At 37.2% G+C, this 17,925-nt stretch overlaps 1 protein-coding gene across 3 annotated transcripts in view; it reads right to left on the reverse strand.

Annotated features, from left to right (window-relative positions):
* Positions 1 to 17,375, reverse strand: part of NCOA7 (nuclear receptor coactivator 7) — a gene marked incomplete at both ends in the record, with an annotated part of 109,542 nt that extends 92,167 nt beyond the window's left edge. For all 3 annotated transcript variants that reach the window (XM_084228197.1, XM_084228196.1, XM_084228195.1), the window contains one exon: positions 17,326 to 17,375. In XM_084228197.1, coding sequence (XP_084084323.1) covers positions 17,326 to 17,375 — 50 coding nt within the window. The remainder of the gene's footprint in view (positions 1 to 17,325) is intronic.
* Between the last annotated feature and the right edge of the window lie 550 nt (positions 17,376 to 17,925).

Genomic DNA, 17,925 nt, shown 5'->3' on the forward strand with positions numbered 1-17,925 from the left:
AGGGGCCTCCCTGGCGGCGCAAGGGGTTAAGTCTCAGCACTATGAAGCTATCTGCAGCCAATGTAGCACTAGTTAGATCCCAGCCAGGGAGGTGACCCATATGGCACAGCGGACCTCTCCTATCTCACCCGCTGCTCCCCTCAGCAATGTATTTCAGTGAATCCACCTTTTCTGCTCCCCATTCTGTCTCTGGTGAATCCTCTCATCCCCCACAACTCTGGCCTGCACCCCAGTTTTTGTATGCATAATAAAAATAAATTGTTTAAAAAAAAAAACAGTCCAGGATAAAGTCTTTAGTCATATGAAAATAATCGCTTGACTTGTAGATCATTGTTAGTAATGTCTGAAGAATCACAAAAAGTAGAAGCAGACCCCAACACTTTGTTCTTAAGGGAAAAACACAGATTCTAGAAATGACATATTGAACAGCTTGATACCAGCTTCAAGAAAAATAAACTGATGACAAATCATTAACTGAAGATGAATTATTGATGGCTAGGAGCCACATGGATAAACAAACAGAAGTGACTACAAACTAACATCATTCTCTCTTTGAATAGTGCTGCTAGATTTGGCCTATCAATAGGCATGTGACAGAAAGCAGTATATTTCACGAGGGCCCTTGAAAACTTCTGTTGCATGTAAGTAAGATAGAAACAGCTGGGCTAGAGAATTTGGTTAAGTGAATTTAAAGCAAGCTATGTTACAGCAAGTTGAAAGACTTAAAAATAATTATTTAATATGTTGTGATATTAATGTGCCATAATGCATAATATTTTCCAGTTCAGGACTTTTGTTAACAACTTGGATAAGGACATAAAAAAGAGGCTATTCAGATTATATATCTGACCCAAGTAAGAACAGCATCTGTTTGATATTAAATGTCAGGCTTCAGAATTCCTAGGAAATTAGACTAGTGAATAAAAAACAAGATAAAATTCAAAAGGAAAAACACATTTTTCCTCAATGTGAATATAACTGTTGTCACATAACTGATGAAATGTGCTATTAACAAAAATAAGGAATAACAAACAATATTCTTATAAATCAGACCATATCAAGATGGTGAAGAATTTGAAAACTCCATCTTAGGTAGAAAGATTTAGGAACTTGAGTTTATTCAGCTGGAAAAGACAATGTTCAGAGAGAATATGATGGTATCTTTAAAAACATGCCATGACAATATGTAACAACATATAAATCAAATGCCATGACAGGGATTGGATTTATACTCTGTGGAGCCTTAGTAACTAGAAATAACTACTGGTTTAAAAACAGTTTTTTACTAATGAGTTTTTTCCCAAGCAAGAAATGAACAGTCTTGGGCCTCCCCGGTGGCGCAGCGGTTGAGCGCTGGGTTGCAAAGCTGCCCGCAGCCTCTGCAGCGCCGGTTCGATCCCCGGCTGCTCCCCGGCCACTGGAGGAGGGTCCCACATGGCGCGCAGACCTCTCCTGCCGCCCGCTGCTCCCCTCAGCAGTGTACCTCAGTCCTTCTGCCTGCTCTGCTCCCCGCTCTGGCTCTGGTGAATTCTCTCACCCTCCCGCGCTTCTGACTGTACCCAGTGCTTGTATAAATAAATAAATAAATCTTTAAAAAAAAAAAAAAAAAAAAAGAAATGAACAGTCTTGGTAAGCCTTGGTAAGCCTTATCCCAAAGTATAGTCCAAGCTGGAAATCCAGTCTGGAAAAGACAGAGATTCCCTGGTGTGGGTAGTTTACTTGACCTCTGATTCAATTAAATGATTATATGAGTCTGAAATTAAACAAGGTGCCTGCATTAAGAAGATAAGTGGAAGCACAAAAATAAGCTATCAAGTTAACGTAACTTGACACATTTTTATTAAAGAAAATGCTGCCCTTTTCTCCTAATCTTTCAATCACTGTTTCCAGGGCATTACCTAATTACTTTATTACCCAGTGTTTCTACATCCCAGACCAATCCTTAGGAGAAGCTAAAGATCCTTATATGGTATACCTAGAAATTTAAGCCACAGTGAAATAATGCACTAGGGAAAAAAAGGTGATGGAGACACTCATTAGAATTCTGAATGCAGGAAAAGAAATGTAGCAGCTGTTATCAGAGCTGTACAGACATAACCACCCCCACTGCATGGTATTTACTTGAAAATGTAGGAAGGAGTTGCTGGAGGTTTGCTTTCTGTACATAGAAGATACCACAGCTAGCCGTTCTCATCCCAACTGATTTAATTATTTTTACATTATATTTTGAGGGTACTATGAGATAGTAACTAATAAAAGCTTTGGAGTTAGACACAAAAGGAAGAAACCTGTTTCTTACTAGCTAGTAATTTCTTACTAGCTAGTAGTAAGTTACAAAACCAGACTGTTTCCTTGCCTGTCGAAATGAGAAAAATGCTACCACCTATCTCACGGGTGTTCCGAGGATTAAATGAGGTCAAATGTGTAAAGCTCAAGCACAGAATGAGCAATCAACAAGAGAACATAATATCTCCAATATTCACAAGTTCAACTTTACAACATGTTAAATCCCTGGATGCACTGGTTGCAGACAACCTGGTGTGGCTAGTCTCCTGCTATATCACTCTGCCAATGTCCTCATGACTTTACATTGGGTCAGTCTTCAAGCTAACCTCTCTGAGGCACTCCTCACTGCAAGATCATTCCCATCACCCATTCACCCAGCAAATATGCTCCCATATCTCCCCTTCCTCCTTTGCCTCTAAAAGCTTACTCTTTCTTAACCTCCACATCTCCCTCCTGCCACAGCCCTTCTTTTTGGCTTCCCTTCCCAGTCAAGTTCTCAGAAGAACTGACTAAAAGCTGAATCTCCTCTCCCTTATCTTTCATTTACATTAAACTGGCTTCTTCCACTACTGCCCTGAAACTGCTTTTATTCAACCTGCTGTGACATCTACGTGGTCAAACTTCATGGATTCTTTCTAGTCCTCATTGCAATTTGCTTCTCACTGCTTTCAAAACTGCTGATCTTTCTGACCTCCTTGACATAGCAGCTCTTTCCTTGCTGCTATGATTCAAACTTTTCTGGATTTTATCCTACTTAACTACTAGATGCTTAAATTACCCATTTCTGTTCTAACGCTTTAGTTCCAGTCTCTTAACAATTTAGAATCTCTTCCTGTAAGTTATCATCCCCTTCTATGGCTGGGACCAACATGACATATTTCCTCTCAGTCTCTTCATTAGATTCACACACCAAGTATGCATTTAGTGGTTCTACTGGAATGTCTCATGGGAATCTCAAACAATACAGCCAAACCTACAATCTTGAAATTTGCTTTAGAAACTATGATTTTTCTAGTGTTCCCATTTAACAGCACCTTCATTCCTGTAGTTGTGTAATTAATCCATATTCCTAAAAAGGTCAACAAAGCCCTGCATACTGCATCCCAGTCTAACTCTCCATCCTTCCTGTACCATCCTACTTAAAAGTATTCTATTCTAGCCATACTGGTCTTTTTGCTGGTCTAGGAACCCGCCAATATTTCTCCCACTGTAATGTCTTTGAGTCTAAGTGTTTCTGCTACTTAGAATAGTCTACTTTTCACTTCTCCAAGCTCTGCTCCTAAATGAGGAGATCATCTGACAAATACCTGCTCATATCCAGGGCCAGCTTAGATGTCATTTTTCTCCAGAGGTTCTTCTTGAACATCAATCCTTTCTAAAGTGGATACCACACTGGCAATTCCTTTATAACATCCTGCTAGTTTCCCTCATAGTAAACACAGTAATTTCTAATGACATGCATTTAAGTGTTTCCTTGTTTAATATCTTAGTGAAAATTAATCTTTGGAGGAGCAGACCCACATTTGTTGTGTCCAACATTCTTTCCTGGGGTTTTAACAGGTGTAGGGATATAAGGTCTGTCTGAAATATAAATAATGCATAAGTTTCTTTCCTACAATATGAAAACATTTCAAAATCCAAGGGTAAATATTATATGACTTAGTAACAAAAAATTACAGTTGATTAAGCCAAAGAACTACGAGATACCTTTGAGATTTGCTTGTATCAAATAAAAAATGAAAATGGTTATTTATTTAAACTATAGCAGGGTCTTCCTATGCATTAAAAATAAATAGGAAGGCATAGATTAAATACAACAGGTTCATAGTTTAGTTGATTTTATATCTTGTTTTCAACACCTGTTAAAATAGTGCAAATTAATTATACAAAGCATAATTAAATATGTACTTAAAATGTGTTTTTATACAAATGTGTTTTTTATAACTTTTCTATCTCAAAAACCCATAAAATCTCATAAAAGAAACAAAATATGTATTTGCACAGATATATGTGTACTTTTGTGTTCAGTTTTACATCTAAAATACATCTATTCTAGATGACTGGATCAAGAAGATGTGGTACATATACACAATGGAATATTTCTCAGCATTCAAAAAAGATAAACACATGCAATTTGCAGCAACATGGATGGCGCTGGAAGGGATCATGCTCAGCAAAATAAGCCAGAAAGAAAAAGAAAACTACCGGATGGTCTCACTCATAGCAGGAATCTAGAAAACTTAAATAAGGGACCAGGAAAAAGAATAACTATAAGAAAGAAAATATCAAAATCAACAAACAACTATGAACCAGAGACACTCTATGGGGGGGACGGGGAAAGGAGGGTTAGGGGTCAAAATAAGGGGGTTGCAATTGTATGGGGAATATAAAAATAAAATAAAAAATAAATAAAATACATCTATTCTTTTTCCTTCTGGCTTATTCCAGTGAGCATAATTTCTTCTAGCTCCATCCATGTTGCTGCGAATGGCATGATTTTAGCTTTTTTGGCTGCTGAATAATATTTCATTATGTATATATACCACATCTTCTTGATCCAGTCATCTATTTTGGGGTATTTGGGTTGTTTCCAGTTTTTCCTGTTGTAAATAGTGCTGCAATAAACATAAAGGTACAGGTGGTCTGATGGTTTCACTTACAGCAGGAATATAGGGGAACCAAATAAGACATCAGTGTAAAAAATTAATAACAGTACAAAACACAACAAAGCAAAAACAGACAATTATAAATCAGAGACATCCTGCAGGGGAGGAGGAGGAAGAGGGATCAGAGGGATCCCGGAAGGGAGTAGCACACGGGACTGAGGTGACGGTGCACAGGTGCTTTGGTGAAGGAAACTCTATGGGGACTACACCTGAGGGGGTGGAGGGAAGCAAATATTGTTTAAAAATGAACAATGATGTAAAAAAAAATTAAAAATTAATAAAAAATAATTTAAAAAATAAAATACATCTATTCTTATGATAGAAAAATATTCTAAAATCTTGATGATGTAAGCTCAAAATTAGTGTTAAAAAGTTAAATTTCTCTCATTATTTAGTGAAAACAGTTGATTTAGCACAGTAAAAGGAAATATCCCCTATTTATTTATTTATTTTTATTTTATATCTATTTTACATCATTCTTCCTTTTTGTACTATGTATGTTTCCTCAGGCATAGACCCTGTAAAATTCCCACCACCAATTCACCTGTGTACCATCCCCAGAGTCCCTTGTGCTCTTTCCTTCCCTGTTTGACCCCTCCCCCTCATTCTCTCCTGCAGAGTGCCTCTGACCACCCCCTACTTTAAAAGAATGATGGTGTCATTGAAATGGATGGCTCAGTCCCCAATGACCTCACCAGCATCTGCTCCAATTACCTCCTGAAATGAAATAACCATATTGCTGTCCAGCTTTTTGCTGTGCTAATAAAGTTAATCCAAAATATCAAAATTCACCTGCCTTAAATTGTATATGATGCAATTTCTAAAACAAATCCACTTCTGGGTCTAAGCTATGAAGAACATAGTTGTCATAATGAACAGTAACAGTCTCACATTCACAGAAAAAATTAATGGAATGATTAATGAGTTGGCTCCCATTATTCATAGCAGTGATTTGATTTAAATCATTTCACTTATTCAAAAATGGCACCAGTCAATTTTGATCCTATGCTGCTTTGTACAGCAGATGTGTTCTTAAAAATATATTCCTACATGATCATATTTTGGCATCTAGTCTGGCACAGACATATTAATAAATACTACATTAAAATGTTGATATGATCTATATTCTTGCCTTTCTGTTTTTTATGTTAAAATATACTTCATATTTTCCATTCACAACTACACAATTCTTCACAGCCATCATGATGCATTTCTCACTTCATTCCATGATATCCCCTCCTCAAAGTTATCTTTGAATCTTCTTCAAGTGAAATCAGCTGTATGGCTGCAGTAACAGAACTATGGAGAAAAAGAAAATCCTTCTGGCTCTCTATTACCCCGACCTCAACAAATGCTAGATCCTGTATTGCTTTGGGAAGAGACCCAGAGGGTTCCCAATTAATTAACCTTCCCTAGCGTCCCTAGGACTCAGATTCAATGCTTGATGATGCTGACACCTCAGTCTCCTTTGTTCAGAGCTAAATTACATTTGCAAGCATGAATAGACCAGCTGGTGTCTTGCTCAGTTTTGAACCTGGCCTTTTTTTTTTCCATTTTACCACCATTTTCATTTATGAGAGGCAAAAAGTTAAAATAAGTAGGCAGACAATTGCATGTTCATTGTTATTATGTACCACAAAATGAGTGCAGATAAAAAAGAACCTTAACCAATTTATTCATGCAAGTTTCATTTGAAATGGTAAATGAAAGAAAAGGGAAGCAGAAAGAATGAACACATGCTCCATGGCTCATCACCTCTCCATCAGAAGTACTCAAGTGGGCCTCCCTGGTGGCGCAAGGGGTTAAGACGCAACCTATGAAGCTGTCCACAGCCACTGCAGCATGAGTTCAATCCCCAGCCAGGGAGCTGCCCACATGGCACAGCAGACCTCTCATGACTTGCCTGCTGCTCCCCTCAGCAGCGTACTTTCGTTAATCTGCCTGTTCTGTTCCCCACTGTCTCTGGTGAATCCTCTCATCCCCCTCCCCACACACACCTCTGGCCTGTACCCCAGCTCTTGTATGCATAAATAAATAAATCTTTAAAAAAAAAAAAAGAATATGACTGTGAACTCAGATCCACTAGGATTCTGCCACTTCAGTTATGTGAGCTTGGGAAAATGGCATAACACCTATAATAAGGCTTAGTATCTTTATCTGTAATTAGGATAATAGGACCTACTTCATGGGATAATTATGAGATCACATGAGTATGCAAATCAGTCACTGTTACATAGTAAATTTCATCCAGTGTTAGCTATCATTCCCAGTGAATGAATGGTAGGTGTATGGCATCAAGCTAGACTGTAAGCAATATGAAAATAAAAAAGAACACACACATGGGTGGAAAACTCCTTTAGAAGAAGAATGTATTGGCCCAGCAATAAGCTCTTTCCCAAGAGGAAAGACTAGAGTTAAACATGCCTAGATTAACTTTCTTGGATTTACCACCTAAGCAGTTGTGTTTCCCCTACTGGAGGCTTGAAACAGCCCAGTATAGACCTATTACCCCAATATTTATAGTATTCAGCAGCTTTTACATTCATAAAAAAACAATTTATTTATCCTTCAATAAAGATTTGTAATTTTCTCAAAAAAGTGAAAAGAAAAAGGAACAGACAAGAAGGGCACAGAAAGTTCCCATATATATCTAAAGGCAGACTGTGTGAAGGCTCCCTTGTAATTCCTCTGAGTCCAGTGGTAGGGGAGAGCAAATCTAGCAGTGGACGGGGATGAGGTGGAGCAGTAAAGGATTGAGTGAGACAGGACTCACAGAGTCAATGTCACAATTTAATATGGGGGGCCTCCCTGTTGGCACAGCGGTTGAGCTCTGAGCTGTGAAGCTGCCTGCAGCCTCTTGCCACCGGCAAAAGTCCCACATGGTGCACAGACTTCTCCTGCCACGCCCGCTGCTCCCCTCAGCAGTGTATTTCATCATTCTGCCTGTTCTGCTCTCCACTCTGGCGCTGGTGAATCCTCTCACCCTCCCATGCTTCTGACTATACCCAGTGCTTGATAAATAATCTTAAAAAAAAAAATTAAAAATGGGTTTGCCAAAGTTTGACCTCACTCTGAGAGGGTAGTGAAGAACAGCTTTGCATCATGAAAACGAAGTTGTGAGAAGGCAAAGTATAAGGAATGTACAGAAAACCAAGTAGAAGATAAAGACAGAAAAGTAGGAATAAGTCATATTGCGCAGAGAATTTGAGAGCATTTAGGACACAGAAGTGACATATCTGAACTGCGCCTTACAAAAACTAATCTGGGAAGATGTGTGGGAGGACATGCAATTAGCATTTGACTTAAGAAAATAGAGGGGGTGAAGACTTAAAATTGTCAGATATAAGTTTCAGGTGGGGGAAGAAAGGAAAACTATCAACTGCTGGACTACAAGAATGTGCTATGAAATTTCAGGACTATTGAGTACAAAGCATTTTCTGGTTCAGAATTTAACTTTCTCCTCCTGGTAAAGGCTTGGACCAAGCAACAATGAATGGATTTAAGTGCATGTGACAAGAAGTATCTCAAGCTGACAGCGACAAGTTTATGTCCCAATTTAGGAGTTAGTTCAATTCAAGTCTTCCTCAACTGTCAGCAACATTAAAATGGGGGAAGGGACAGCTTAAATCATTTATTTTTAAGCGCTTCCTTGACTTCTGTGTTTTGGAGTCTGGAATCTTGGGTTTCTCTGAAGCCTGTGACTAGAATATGTTTGTGGACAAGGTTCAAGGGATATATAAATTCCCAGAAATGTACATAAATTTGTGCTCTATGTATTTATTCTTCTTATTTTTTCCACTTATTTCCTGTACTCCCCATTTAAGCAGCATACTTTATATAAAAATTCATTAGTGCTTATTTTTCATTAGCATTTATTCTAAAGACTAATTCAGACAATCCTCTCAACAGACTTTAACATTTAAAGCTAAGTGCTATATTATTCTCACTTTAGAGAAAATTATACTCAAGTCCCACAGCTAGTAAGTAGTTCTACAGAGAAGAACCTCTTTGAGACCCCAAAGTAAAAGTTGCCCAAATTTGTGACCACACAATTGCAGTTTTGTGAGGTTATAGCTCCCTCCAGGATCTGGAATAATCTAGATCAGCCTGGGTTTTCAGGTTAAAAAGAGATTTGCTTATCACTGATCCCTGAAAGCAATTTTGTAGGGAGACTTTACACTTCATTGCAGGGAAGTAGATCTGTATAACAGCTATTTTATGTATGGCTGTTTCTGAATAATTGGTTAGTGTGCACTAGATCAACAATTTCCAAAGACATTCATTTTTCAACAAGGAAAAATAATCTCATTTCCAGTATACAAATTGCCAAAGACTCCTCAAAATCAATGAGTCATATTTTGATCAAGGCTCACAATAAAAAAAAATTTTAAATTGTGATTCAACATATATGTATGTTACAGATATTTAAGTAAAATTTTGATGAAATATTTATTTTGACTACATAGAACACACTGATATTTTCTGTTCAGTCTAGCTTAGTCCACACTAATTTACCATTTTCCAATACATTAAAAAATGCTAGTTCCTATAAACTAAATTGATTTCATGATTCCCCAATGGGTTGTAAACTTGTTTGAAAAGCAGTATTCTATATGGAATGAAATCAAGTTCCTAAAAAATGAAGCAAAAAGCATGAGTCTAACTGTTAATGGCTAAATGTTTGTAAGTTTTTTTTATTAATCTGTAGAAAAAAGTTAATGATTTCCTGAAAACCTTAGCTAAAGCTTGACCATGAGTGATTTTCCCATTAATGAATTATAAGCAGCATGTAAATGTTCCCTTAAGAGCTACCTCATCTGAACTCAATCAAGAAAATAGAAAACATAAGCCTTAAACATTACAGCTCATGCAAGAGTTTAAGTGGTAATCGGAAATATTTCCAAATAAGACAAAAGCAGCTTTTTCATAGGAAATGGTTTCAAGATAGTCTCAATCTTTTTAAGATTTTTAAGATTGCTGAATACTGAATAATTTGTAGTGATACAACTTAAGACTCACAGACTATTTGTATTCTCCATTAAGGAAGCTGTTCAATAGTCTCAGTTTGTCCATTTGTTAAGAAATATTTAACACTTGTTATATGCCAACCACTATTTAAAAAGGCACATGGAAGGGATGCTGAATTATTACAGATGACCCATTTGGGGAGACAATTAACACAAAGTCACACAAATAAGAGCTATAAAGATCTTACATGAGAGGATTGTTGGGCAGTGCTGTGGCTACTACAGGCACATGTCCCTAAAAGTAACAATAGTCCTCTAGGATGGTTCTTGGAAATTGAAATCAAATATGGTTTTCAGGAAAGTCAACTAAAACATTCTGCTTCTAAACCCATATACAATTTTTCCTACTTATCACATTATGATGACAACAACATGTTCTAATCCTCCTTTCAAAGTAAAAATTAAAATATAATGCAGTTTAAACCTAGACAATGGAATGAATAAAAATAACCCAAGATACAGACAAAGAGACTAGGATTCAGACTCAGCCCCTCCATTGAGAGGCTAAGTGATTTCTGGCAAGTTATTTAACCTCCTGAACTGGGGAGTCATCATCTGTGTTTACATCTGCTCATAGAATCGTGATGAGAATAAAGTGAGAGGATACATGTGAACACACTTTGTAAAGTAGCAACAGATGCTATTATTATTAACATTTATTAGAATCAATACATGAAACTGAGAAAATAAAACATTAACCTATTTATTAAGAAGATTTACAGTGAACATTCACCAAGTACTTAAAAGCTATATTTGCATTTCATCAATCAACTCAATTAAATCTGTGATATGACTGAATATCTGAATCTAGCAACTGGTAATAATAATTTCTCCTTAAGTCTCAGATATATTATGGTTCTTCTCTAATGGCCCTTGGCCAGCAGGAAAAAACAATCTACTTACTGTTAATCAAAGGAAGGGCAAGAGTTCATATCACACCACTCCACCCACATGTATATTAATTCTTGGCATAGACCTATCACAGACACAGCACTTTCTTAGGGTTCAAAGATGCTTCTGTGGGTCTGCAGAGGGGGAGTGCTCCCTGAGTCCTTATTGTGCTGCAGACCAACTAGCCAGACCCATCCAGGTGATGCCTTACACTGGATCTTAGACTCTGTACTGGACCAAGAGGGCAAGCTCCGGTTATCTGCCCAAATGTACATTAATTTCTACCACAGACAGATACTCTTTTTAGACAAATGCAATACTAGCAAGCAAAGTGCATCACATTTTTGCCAGTTATTGCAAAAGCCTGACTTAGACAGGTGGGGTACAAAGACTGCATTCTCCCTACAGTTGGATAATACTCAGACATTAACCATATTATGAATGGCTAAATTTGATAAGACATATAGTATAGCTGTCTTCGAGTTACAAAAAAAGTTGCTTTGGAAAAGGTCTCCTTTAGAATTTAGGTTACATTTCTGCCAACGAATTCACAGTGATGGCCATTAATGTTAAGCCAGCAGGACTACCTCCAGGAATCTATTCAGTCTATACTGTGAGTCAGGTAACCTGTGACCTACAAGCCCTGTTCTTCCACTAAGTTACCACATGGCTCTGAGCAACATCTCAGAAAAGCTAGGGAAGGAGAAGAAGAAGAGCAAGGCTCAAATCTTGTCTTGGCTACCTACTGTGCAATTTCATTGACGATATTTAATCCTTTTGAATCTAAATTTCCAGAGCAATGAAATCATATTTGAGGATGAATATATTTACATATCAGAGACTTGGGAGAGGTCAGGGGGAAGGAGCAAGGGAGTGAGGAATTATTTTGCTCTCTGCATCCTTCAGGGGTGGGAGTGGGAGATGAAGGAGAAAGAAGAGCATCAGCCCCTCCCCTGCAGCTACTACTGACTCTGAAGTGTGGGTAAGAGGAGAGAGTAGGTGGTAGTGCAGTTCTGCTTTTTCTGACAAGCAGGAATGAGTGGGAGGCAGCTAGCAAGTCTAGGGAGGAGAGACCCAAGTGAACAATGCACAGTAGACTGATGAGCCTCTTGCTGTCTACTCACAGGCCTGCATATGTTATCACACGGAAAAGGTAAATTTACTCCTAGAAAATACCACTTTGAGTTAACTAAGGTTAAATGTTTGATATCCTAAATTAACCTTTAATTGTGGAAAACATATTTTTAAAGAATTTTCAAACACACATACAAAGAACATAAAGGGACTACATAAAAAAATCACTAAATGGCTTCCAAATTCTGCAAAATTCAAACAATATCAGATTGAGCAGGGAGAAGACAGCCCTGTGTGCAAATATCTGCTTCTAACTATTAGAAGGAAGATCAAGCAAGGGTCAAAATGAATGAAGCTTATTCCAGGAGACAGAACAGAAAGTATAATCTGCTTTAATAATTTAGTTTTTCATTTGTTTTCAAGACCTGTCAAATAGCAAGGAATTAACACACACATATATAACCTATAGATTTTGTACACACAAATTCTTTGCAAAAATTTGTGGAAAGGTTTCAGGAATCAGTTGATTTGGGATATGCAACTGGCACAAAACAACACTAAAGATTTTGAATACCAGGTGGGCCAATGTCAGGAGACCCTTAAAAGTCCTTAGAATTTACCCAGAATATATCCATTTAATACTGCTGCCAAGTCACCCTTAAATGTGAAGTTACACAGTCATATATCAAGATGAATGGTGATGCTCAAATTACTAATCTCAAACCAAAATTATTAAAATGGGGCCTTTTAATGTTAAATTCAGAGGGAGGGGAAGATCAACAACAAAATCATATCATGTTTATGAAACCATATGGTAAATAGAACATTGAGAAAACAGGTTAACTACTAGGAAGGGAAAAGAGGGAGTGGGGAGGAAAATAATTGAGAACAATTTTTAGGGTTTCAGATACATATTGTGGCAGAAGGCAGAAATCAGGAGAAATCTCCCTTCTGCTTTCTCCTGTATATTAGCAGAGATTTGTGTAAGGTTGTGTGATTGCATTCATTCGACCTTAAACTTGATCTGACTTACATTCTTGTCTAGAGATCTGATTAGACTGCTCCTAGGCAAACTGCTCCTGAGAAATCTGCCCTGTATTTTCAGAAACCAGCTTTCACGCAGGTTCTTCTGATATTTCCACTTTATGGAATACCACGGTTTAGTCAGAAGGCATTTGAAAAGATTTACAGCTTTAGCTGTCTCTTTACTGATAATGTTTTTTTTTAGTTTGCATTTTGCTTTTAATGACCTGACCATTTGTGGCTGTCACTGCATTATAAAAGCTAATCTCTGGGCGTGCTCTCCCCTCCCCTCCACCCTCTTCTCTCAGTCCCTTTCTCATTTCCTAGTAATTCATCAAGTTGACTTACTGTTTCCAACACACCACTCATTTTTGTCCTTGTCCTGCTCTCCCTATGTTTGTCATATTTATTATTTGGATATGTTTTACTTTCCACTGTTAGAATACTTTTTACAAGAGGTTAAGGCAAGCATGACAATTAAATTTTACACTTCTGAGTTGAACAAACAGTGCTGTTCTTTCAGAACAGTTTCATTTCGCAAATTTCAGTTTTAGGGACGCCCCTTCTAGTACATCTTAGGAATGAGACACTGTTAACTTTGAGCAGATTGTTTATGAACCACCAATTACCCTGGAATCAGTGTGGCTTTAGACTGAAAAAACACTATATTTTTTAAAAATCACTATGTAGGGCATCCGTAGGCAAAACAAAAAAAGAAAAAGAACCTTAACCTAAACACACATTTCATATTAAAATTGAATAAATATGGATACGACACTTTAATATAAAAGATAATACTATAAAACTTTTAGAAAACAATGTAAGAAAATCTTTAGGAAGGCCCTAAGGCTGGGCCAAGAGTTGTTAGACTTGACACCAAAAAGGCACAGCCCATAAGAAGAAAAACCGATATTGAATTGCATCAAAACTGAAAAGGTTTACTCTGGAAAAGGTGCTGTTAAAAAGGATAAAAAAAAAAAATGAATAGACTGGGAGAACTTACCGGCAAAAAACATATCAAAGAATGTATTAAAACTCTCAAAACAAAAAAAAAGCACCACTTGATATACCTCGAATAAGTAAATAAAACTCTCAAAACTCAACAACAACAACAACAAAAAATCCTATTAGATCACAGACCAAAGTTATAAAATGACACTGCATTTAAGACACATAGCTAATAAGCACATGAAAAGATGTTGAACTTCATTAGCCATTAAAGAAATACAAATTAAAGCCACCAGATATCACAACATACCTATCAGAATGGTTAAAATTAAAAACAAAAAAAAAAAAATGCCAAATGCTGACGAGAATTCAGAAAAACTGGGTCAGTTATACATTGCTAATGGGAAGGAAGATAAAATGGTACAGTCACTCTGGAAAAAAGATTGGCAACTTCTTACAAAATTAAACATGCACTTATCATTTTACCCAGCGATTCAACTGGGCACTTATCCCAGAAAAATGAAAACTTATGTTCACATAAAAGTTTTTACATAAATGATCCTAGTTGTTTTTATCTGTAATAGTCCCAAACTGGAAACAAACCAAATGTCCTTCGTGAGTGAATGATTAAGTATTCACACCATGGAATGCTATTTAGCAATAAAAAGAACAAATTATCAATACAAGCAACATATTGGACACATCTTAAGATGCTATGCCCTAAATATGTTCCCCCCAAATTCATAATTTGAAACTTCATACCCAAAGTGATGGCATTAGGTGGTAGGACATTTGGGAGGTGATTAGATCATGAAAGAAACACCTCATACATGGAATCAGTGCCCTTATGAAAGAGTCCTGAGAAAGCTTCCTCCATCCATTATGTGAGGGTACAGCAAAAAGACTATGGCCTTCTGTGAAGCAGGAAGTACGCTTTCAACAGATAGAGATCTCAACCATGTTGGCACTCTAATCCCAGACTTCCACTTTCCAGAACTGAAAGAAATAAATGTCTGTTGTTTATAAATCATTTAGTCTGTGACATTTGTTACAGTAATCTGAATGGATTAAGACATAAAGGGAACTGAACTAAGTGGGAAAAAAATCCAATCTCAAATGGTTACATACTATATGATTCCATTTACATAATATTTTTGAATTACAGACATGAAAACCTGATTAGAGGTTGTCAGGGGATGGTAGGGAGAAAGAAACAAATGTGACTACAAAATAGTAGCACATGAGATCTTTTTTTAAAAAGATTTATTTATTTATGCATACAAGAACTGGGGTACAAGCCGGAGGTGGAAGTGGTGGTAACAGGATTCACCAGAGAAAGATTAGGGAGCAGAACAGGCAAATCCACTGAAATACACTGCTGAGGGGAGTAGGGGGTGAGTTAGGAGAGGTCTGCTGCGCCATGTGGGTAGCTTCCTGGCCAGGGATCAAACTTGTGCTACAGTTGCTGTGGATAGCTTCATAGTGCTGCGTCTTAACCCCTTGTGCCACCAGGGAGGCCCCGGGATCTTTCTGATGGAAGTGTTCTATATCTCAATTGTAATTACATCCACACAAATCCACATGTGTGATAAAAATGCATAGAACTAAATACATACAAACACATACATGCACACACAAATGAGTGCTTGTAAGTCATGTAAAATCTGAGTAAGTTTAGTGGATTGTGTCAATGTCAATCTCCTCATTGTGCTATTAAAGGGTAGTTATTATGTAAGGTGTTACCATCATGGGAAATTGCATGAAAGGTATAGGGATTCTCTCTTTACTATTTCTAACAGCTATATATGACTCTACAATAACCTTAAAGCAAAACATTTTTCACAACACTGTAACATTCTTCTTTACTCCAAGAGTCCTATTTTTCTAATGTTTTTCCAATAGATATCTCATTCCTACCTTCCCCAAACAATCTTGCTATTCTCTGAATCCTAATATTGGAAAATATTCATTATCATTAGCAGTTAATTCTTGCTTTCCAAAAACTCTTATTCATAGTTTACTTTTACTGGTTAAGGCAGACTTTTTGGAGACAACCTGTATTTGAACACTGACTCTTAATCTGCCTGAAACGGGCAAAATACCTAATTTTTGATTCTTAGTTATCACATTGGTAAAATAGTGAGAAAACCTATATTGTAAGCTTATTGTAAAGAGAAATAAAATCTTAAGTATTTTACACACAGTAGTTCCTTAAATGCTTGCTTTCTTCCTTTTTCCATTAACAATCTAAAGCCTCACTTGATTTCTGGGTAAAAACACCAACAAATCATTGGTTTTCAGTTTTTAAGACTCATATTTGGAAAACAGGAAATGATCTTTAGTGAGCAGAGACTAGGGTTTAGGGGGATGGTAAAGCTGAATTCAGTTGGGAAGTATTTCAACTCATTCTCACTTTGTGTTTGGAAACATTCCAGCTATCAAAATGATTTATAAATGTTTTATCATATCATTCATTTTATTATGATTAGTGAGTGACTGTCATATATATGTTTAGATCTGTAAACAGTAACAGATCACAGGCTAGATTACTTCTAGCCAGATACCAACAGATGTATCTATGCTGGATAAGTTTAAGCTTTAAAAAATGACACACAGCCCAGTGGCAGAATTTCATCCATTCCATCCACCTGCAAAAATATTGTTTTAGTAACAGACTCCCCACAGGTGATAAGCTTTAAACGTGTCATATATTTTTAGTTATAATTCAACAAATTAAGCTACAGAGCAGCAAGAACTAAGCACTTAGCATTTAAAATTCAACGTGGGTTGCCAACGTGGGATTCCTAGCAATCTGCAGTTCCATGCATAATGACAACCAGATTCCCTCAGCAGCACTGGCCTGCAAGAACTGTCATTGACAGAAAGAGAAGAACCAAATATTCCTGTAATATAAATGAGAAAAAGAACCAAAGTGTGCTAAACTTCTAGTTACCTGCTCAGCTTATGAACACTCACAAGTACAACATCTCAAGTAATGCTTGAGGACAAAGGCCCCTCAAACGTTTTTTTAAAGTACTCATACGGGGCCTCCCCGGTGGCGCAGCGGTTGAGCGCTGGGTTGCGAAGCTGCCCGTGGCCTCTGCGGCGCCGGTTCGATCCCCGGCTGCTCCCCGGCCACCGGAGGAGGGTCCCACATGGCGCGCAGACCTCTCCTGCTGCCCGCTGCTCCCCTTAGCAGTGTACTTCGGTCCTTCTGCCTGCTCTGCTCCCCGCTCTGGCTCTGGTGAATTCTCTCACCCTCCCGCACTTCTGACTGTACCCAGTGCATGTGTAAACAGAACAACCAAACAAACAAATAAATAAATAAAACATGCCTCTAAAAAAAAAAAAATAAAAAAAAAAAATAAAAAAATAAAGTACTCATACGATTTTGCACAGTGAATGCTTACCGAGCAAAATAACTTTGTTTCCGTTCCTTCTTCTCTTCCTTGGTATCCATAATACACAATCGAAAGTGCAAAGTATTTGGAAAAGTCCTCTTTAATCAATGAGTCATAACCCTGCAAAAGAAAAAAAAAAACAACAAAGCAACTATAAATTAAGTTTATAAAAACTAATGTGAAGGAAAAGCAGAGTCAGCTACTTGGCCCCAAACAAATGGAAGATAAACTGTCACACAGTCACATGAGTCATATATCAAAAATAAATGCCCATGCGAGGGGCAGAGGGGAGACAGAATGGAGGAGTTAAACTATAAAAGAAAAGGGGACTGGAAAAGTAAAAGGAAGTATTTTCCTCAAAATTAGCAATTACTTTAAAATGTTCTAAAATAAAAACCACTATTTCAGGCTAGGTGTGTTGAGCTAATCACCTTTTAAGTTTTAAACTCATCATGACTTTTCAAATAAGCAATAGATGATTATGAAAAATGGATGACTTAGGTGTTTTACAAAAATGTTCCTTCTTCAAAAATAAAAATAAATCCATGTTCTATTTTATTTTCGGAAACATGCCAGCAAGTACATCCCACTTGAACAAATGTGGAAATG

This window comes from Talpa europaea (genome assembly GCF_964194135.1).
Source record: "Talpa europaea genome assembly, chromosome: 2".
In the NCBI taxonomy this organism is placed as follows: Eukaryota; Metazoa; Chordata; class Mammalia; order Eulipotyphla; family Talpidae; genus Talpa; species Talpa europaea.